The sequence below is a fragment of the Tubulanus polymorphus genome, chromosome 5, assembly GCF_964204645.1.
Source record: "Tubulanus polymorphus chromosome 5, tnTubPoly1.2, whole genome shotgun sequence".
Classification (NCBI taxonomy): domain Eukaryota; kingdom Metazoa; phylum Nemertea; class Palaeonemertea; order Tubulaniformes; family Tubulanidae; genus Tubulanus; species Tubulanus polymorphus.
In genome coordinates this window covers 2638931-2646232 of record NC_134029.1, presented here as the reverse complement: position 1 = coordinate 2646232, position 7302 = coordinate 2638931, and the positions used below count along the sequence as shown (strand labels likewise).

At 38.2% G+C, this 7302-nt stretch overlaps 1 protein-coding gene across 1 annotated transcript; it reads left to right on the top strand.

Moving 5' to 3' along the window:
- Positions 1-970: 970 nt before the first annotated feature.
- LOC141905326 (uncharacterized) lies at positions 971-2470 on the top strand. The gene has a single exon (XM_074794166.1). The coding sequence runs from the start codon at positions 978-980 to the stop codon at positions 2406-2408; it is 1431 nt and encodes a 476-aa protein (XP_074650267.1). The 5' UTR covers positions 971-977; the 3' UTR covers positions 2409-2470.
- The last annotated feature ends 4832 nt before the right edge of the window (positions 2471-7302 follow it).

The following is a 7302-nucleotide window of genomic DNA, read 5'->3' as shown; positions in this document are numbered from 1 at the left end:
GGGGCTATTTCCATGGAAATGTTTTAATGTTTCATCAATAATCGAGTTATCGTAACTAACAAAAGTCGTTCTGTGAAATGAGCCCTGCCTGGTCTTTGGAACTTACCCTGATAGAAAGATCTACTGTTCGGAATATGTTGTTTGCCATTGTGGTGTTTCGATGCTTTTTTACGCTGTATGTTGTATGGAAATGTGTATAGGGCCTAGGTACCGAGTTTTTTTTCGAGCCGCGTTTGAGGGGAGGGACAGGCTACGTGTTATCAACAATAGGACGAAAACTGTAGTTTTTTTAAAGCTAAATAATTCCGAATTATTTCCGAATACAAAACATATTTTCCAAACGTATAGAAGGCACTTGGTTATATTTTATTTATCAATTGTGAAGTTAGTGTTGGGTAGTGTTGTTTTTCTACACACGGTGACACAATGCCTCCATGCCGTTTTCATCGTCAAATCCGCATTCATTTCGTCATTTTCGTTCGGTGTCGAATTACGAGCCTTTTTCCCCGGACGGCGAAACGAGGAATAACCAACGATTTACAACAAACAACCGACTCTTATTTGGGTCAAGTTTTTCTGAGAGGGATAATACTGAAATCTTCGCCCGCACAGAACTATTCAAGTGTCAGTAGTTTGATAAACAAAAGGGAAAACATTCTGTCGCGGTGTCGGATTGTCGGCGTGACGTCACAGCTGATTATGGGGCGCGACAGCCAATAGTCGTCGTGTCACTTGATTGACGTGAAGTCGCATCCCATAAAGGTGTGTTCTGCACAACGGGATATCAAGGTATAAAGCGACAGCAGATCGCGTTACATGCAATAGTTACTTCACACTGTAAACATCGACCGATTAAACTGTGTCAGCAGGGGAAAAAATCAAAACGTTCCGGACTCCGAGATCGACAAATAATCGTCGTCAACGTTGTGGAATTCGGACTAACATTTCGTGTCATCTAAGGGAAAACGAATAGTAAAATGTGTACGAACAATACGGGCACAATGGTACCTTACGGGATCAAAGTTCCAAATCCGGCAGCTGCGGCTTTTACGCAGTTTCACGCGATGAGCGGAATGACTCAGGCGGCTTTCGAGTATCACAGGGCTCAACTTTACGATTACGCTACACGATTTCCGTACGGAATTCGAGGGTATCCACCCGGCGCGTTGACGTATCATCCGCACCCTCAGGACCCGTTGGCTCACGCGTTTCTATACAAGCACGACCCTCGGGCTCGTTTCATACACGAGGAGCCGAAACCGAGTCACAGTTATATCGGACTAATAGCTATGGCGATTCTAAGTCATAAAGAAAATAAACTCGTTCTCAGCGATATCTATCAGTGGATACTAGATAATTACGCGTATTTCAGAGCACGTGGTCCTGGCTGGAGAAACAGTATCAGGCATAATCTGTCGTTGAATGATTGTTTCATAAAGGCGGGACGTAGCGCTAACGGGAAAGGACATTACTGGGCCATACATCCCGCTAATATCGAGGATTTCAAAAAAGGCGATTTCCGAAGACGACGGGCTCAACGACGTGTTCGTAAACACATGGGCCTTTCAGTACCCGATGACGAGGATAGTCCATCACCCCCACCATCATCAACATCTCCTCCGTGGCCGAACCCGATATTCAACGTCAATAGAAACTCTTCCGCCGAATCGAAAGATTCCAACGATTCTAGTGACCATAGTTCGGCATCGTTATCAGTGGTTAGTCTAGTTTCACCACCGCCACCAACAGCAGCAGCAGCTCCAGTTCCCGTTCTACAGCAACCCCCGAGTAGGAAACGACAATTCGACGTGGAAAGTTTACTAGCTCCGGACGATGTGACTATCACTGCAGTGGCGCCAAAACACATTCGACCGACTTCGCCGGCACCACCTCCTCTGATATCTGAGCGTGTCGCTAAAACTGATGAGGATGAATGCGACGTCGTCAATCTCAGCAACCGGGATGACCTGGATCAACGAGATGCAATTTCTTGTGATGGACACAATTCGCCAGATATTCAGGTCAGTAATTCGGACCGATCGTTCGGGTCGCCACGTGGTAGCCCTGTTGATTGTAGTGTTCGTAGATCTCCAAACTCTGAGTCTGAAATACCTGTAGCGGCAGCGGCAGCGGCGAGGTCGTGGCAAATACCTGGACTAGTCTGGCCTAGAGATGGACCCAGTGCGTTTCATAGTACTGCGGCACCGAACACCGCGATCGCGTGGACGACTCTATCGCCACACGGGTACCCGATAATGACGGCTCCGTACCCGGTACATCCGGCCGCTTCATCGCCGTCAAACATATCAGACATTGCAGCCGCTCAGCAATGGCAGGCTACATTCAGCAAAATCATGGCGAAATCGTACGAACAGCAACAAAAAACTAGCGTTAAAATAGAACTGTGAACTTATCATTGATTTTATCACCGTGGACAATACTGTAAGTATTGCATACATAGTGTCTAGTAGAGAGGGGTTAGGGAGGACAGGAATATTGTATTGCCATCCGTTAAACAAACATACTACGTGAAACGATTCTATAAGTGTCATTGGAGTCGTTAGTATAAACGATACATGCGCACGTTATACCCACTCAAAACACATATATCATGTATGAAAACGTATCATACCATATACAACCCCGGCTAAACTCACAGGCTCTATGAGTATATATACCCTACACGTATGAATAGCATATCACATTTTGGAAATTCTAATCACGAATCCATAATATGAAAAGCCGTAGTAATTATTTATGTCAAAACGACCTTGGACCAAAGCAGCCATTCGCGCTGTCATTTTTACGTGTATATATATATATGTTTTTCATTTGAAACATTCTGACTGGTGCATGTTGTCTCCTACGGATAACATATCGATAACGATAGATTTGACAAAATGATGTCATATGAAAATATACTATAGATTAAAGCGGTGAATTTGGCTATTTCTATCATTAAAAGGCAATTTGTAGTTTAATTTTGGCGTCATTCGGGGAGAACTGCTGTAATTCCTGTAATTGAATCAGACATTTTATTGTTTGATGGATTTGTTGTAATGTACTGACAGCTAAACAAACTTCAGAATCTGTGCTATATAATTCATTATCGCATCAATATATGAAAATTTTGTAAGCTTCGCTACTCTCGATTTCGTACTCGATTGACTGAGCAAATTAGGAAGCGAATTCTTACGTCTAGCAAAAATAATTGTATCTTAAAGAGCATTTATTTATTTTGAAAAAAATATGACTTTCTAACGTAAATGAATATTTCAGGGGTGAAAGTGGGGTCGTTTTCTAAAGACTTGGTATCCTAGTTCAATCTTGATTGCGATACGTTTTACATAAATATATTGACTCAATTTTCTATACTAGATCTCTATATGTTTGTGTGTATCCCTCTTCCATGTATAGAATATATGTGCATAATAATAATAATAATGATAATAATGATAATAATAATAATATATCGCTATTTTTCCCGTCTGTGGTATCATAATTCGGGAAGGGATCAAAATTAAATATCTATTAATGAATTAATGATATGTTATATAAATGAATATAAAATGTGTAATAAAATATTGCAATGTGTTGACAAATTTTCGGATTTTTTCACTTTCTTTGTGTAAAAAGGTACCGTTCAGCAGAATAATCAGAATTTAGATTTTCTCCGGCCTTATTCACTTGAATTTAGGTATCAAATATCACCTAATAGAAACCATGAACTTCATTCCAGAGACTCCGGCTGTTGGGGGAGGGGAATTTGAAATGTTTTTGTCTGAACGGATATTGGATTTTACTCTTTCTAACTATGTGATCATACGTGATACTGCGTATCAGGTGGACCCTTGTCGGTTGATTGAAGTATTTTGTTATTTTGTTTTCAACGCGTTGAAATTCCAGAACATTTTTTTCAGCTATATGATCATTCAATGATTGTATGTTTTGGTGCATTTTCAAAGGTTTGGAAAGCCAATTCTGCAGTTTGAATTGTTCGGTCTCTGGTACTCGAGTATAGGGTGAATTGTCGCCTTCTTTTTCATTAGGAATCCTTTAAACATTCATACGGAGTGCATGTATATCACAACGACAACCTTTTTGGGCAAGTACAACAAATCATTAAAAACAATAAACTGAAGAAATAAATGCGTCTGTTTCGGGTGTTTTAGATTTGATTCAACTCGTACTTATAATAGAAAATAAAGATTTCGTACTAAATTAAATTTTCACCTTCTATAAATAGTGAACAAAATACGATTAAATCCATTAATGATTGTTTTTCATTGATTATCGTATAAACATCTAATTATTTTATTTCAAAGATTCAACGCTTACTGAATCTTTAAATCCGTTTTTGTGTTTAAAAAGTATTTCCTAGTAACATATACGATTTACGACACTGCGAAAAGAACCTATCTAAAGATTGTTTCAAATTGCTTTCACTGAAAAACGTTTGAGTGGGTTTTTTCGTATGAAGTTAATTTTCAAAATTTGCCACAGGTTTTCCACACGAATCTACAAACCCATGAGCAATTTTATTTTTGTCTGTAGATTTATGAATAAATTCATTAAAACCCGACCTGTCTACTTCATAATCTTATACATTTATACATCAAATAACAAAACCATGTGACTCCATTGAAAGTTAATTCGAAAATATTTTCCCAAATTGCTAATTCTAAATTCAAATTCTGTGAGATTTAGATTTTTAACCTAAGTAGCTCTTAAACCCGAATGCGAAATTAGCGTCAATTACATATTACACGTAATTAAAAGTACGCAAACGGCCGTAAACTGATTATAAACCGATCGTAATTTGCGTCGATTTCATCAAATTCTACTAACTGCAATATGGCACAAGCTTTATGCGTAAATTATAGCCTAGAACATAATGACGGATTGTCTCAATTAGTTGGTTTTGAATAATAATGATCTGCTGAAATCCATTTTGAAATATTAGATTTTTTGCAAATTTACGAATCAAATTACGAAGTGGAATTCACGCAAATGAGAATGACAACATAGAACGGGTAAAGCGTCTGATTCAATAGATGTTCATGAAAATACGCCACAGATATTTACACAGGCATAGTTACGGGCAAACAGATTAAACGATTGAAAACAGAAAAGCCTAAATAATGCGTTTATAAACAAAAGACAAAGATGAGTTGAGGGTTTCGTGTAGACATAGTATTCTCCAGTTGACAAGCTATATAATTACTGTATTCAAACACTTATTACATAGAGTGAATACATTTCCATTAATGTCTCGTCAATTAGCCAATATTGTCCGCGGACGATGACCGCAGCGAATGAAGGAACACATCGTGACGGTGCTGTACGGGTATTCACTTAACTAATCGTCGCTAATTTCGTTTGTGTTTAAAATCAAGGGCGTGTGGAGACGGCCACGTTTCCGTGAGAATGCAACATGCTCGAATCAAGTATCCAAGGCGAACACAATATTGAGTCATTAATTTATTACTCTCAAGTTGCACAATCGAATTGATTGAATCCTCGCAGAGCGCGTACATATCAACTTAGATCGTTTAAGGTCTCTCGGTCGACACAGGCATTTATGATTCGAATTAGATTTTACGTAGATTTCAAAATTAAAAGTTAGAATATCTATGCAGACGACTCTAAACTATAGGCCTAGTTTTACGAAACAACAATTAACTCAAATTGTCGTTTCAGATGTTATTGGTTTTCATAAAGGGCAAACAATTTTGTGGAACTGAAGCACTGAAGCACCATTCTGACGTAATTTCATTAAAACATTCAACCAGTTCTGTTTCAAATAACGTATGTACTTACTTACAGTTTTGATGACCTGAATTTTACAATGCGATGCATCATTGACACTGACTGGTCGAATTATTTTTGCACCAGATATTCGATAAGTACCATGTGTTCTACGTGTGGTTATATAATATTTTTAAAAAAGTGATCGAATTTCAGAGCCTATTGGTTATCGATATCGACTGATTCCGGCTTTACAGTGGTCAGACTTTTAGCAAGTCACAGACTCGTGGTTAAATCTCAGACTCGATGCTAAGGCTCTGACTCGAGCCCAAGTCGAAACTCATTGACTTCAGCGAACTTGTTCTTTATCATATTACATCATAAACGACTGTTGTTTTTTATGTGTTTATTTTCTTATTCTATTATAGAGCGATCTTTGATACTGTGATACTTGTCACTTCACTATGATTTTGTGCTACTTGTGGAGCAATAAACTAAACTGAAAGCTGAATCGAACTCGAACTCGAAAGGTAGCACCAGATTTATACTGTAAAATAGGGCCCGGGATCTCTTGTGAGAGTTATGCCTTTATGTACTTTTTTCTAATCACATTTCTGACATTTTACTCTTTTACCAGCACACACCCGCCGTATGCATCAGCCTACGCTAGCAGCTGCATTCTTATTCTTTTTTAACAATATTCGATGTACTATCTCCTTATTGACAAATATTTTACCAACTGGTAATTATTATTCAAAAATGAAAAACGATATATCGTATCACGATATCAATCGGGTTTCTAGATATGGAGGTTAGGCCATTACACCGGTGATTTCGAAAAAAGCCCGGGGTTTACTGTTAAGAGTTCATGTGTATTTCCGTATGGTTTTTTCTCTATATTTTGTGTGAATAGACTACGGTGTGATTTTCTATATTATATGATGGCATGACATGTCGGCGTGTCGCCCTGTTTTAGTCAGTGTGAGGTCCTGTTCTTGGTGAGATCCCATTTACATATCGACCGGGTTGTCAACAAGTGCTATCACATGACTGACTAAGGGGTCAGTGAGTACACGATTTGCGATTTCTCAAAGTCTCGTCGTTATAAAGCGATGAGACACACGCGGTGAGATATTTACAGAAATCATAACTGGTAAGAACTGAATGAATTGTGTTTCTAGATACTTTCAATCTCGGTGAAAATCGTAAGAACATCATGTCGTTCAGTTCTTATATGTATCAGCTAGGTTTCATGATTCCTACAGTTCTGGTTTCTGTATCGATGAAGACATTCAAGCATCGAATACAAATAATGTTCACTTGTGTAAAAATAGAATATCAGTTTTACTCGTATTTAGCATGACGAAAATCTCCGATTTTGCTGAAAATAAGATAGAGAGGTTTGTGAAAATATGATAAACTCGGCCGAAATACATATTATGAAATGGACGAATTTGTATGTTGATATTTCTTAAAGAATCTAAAGAGTGAAATCAAGAGTGAAATCATATGCCAGTTTTCTTTCCGTATAGACCTCAGAAAAAAATATGATAA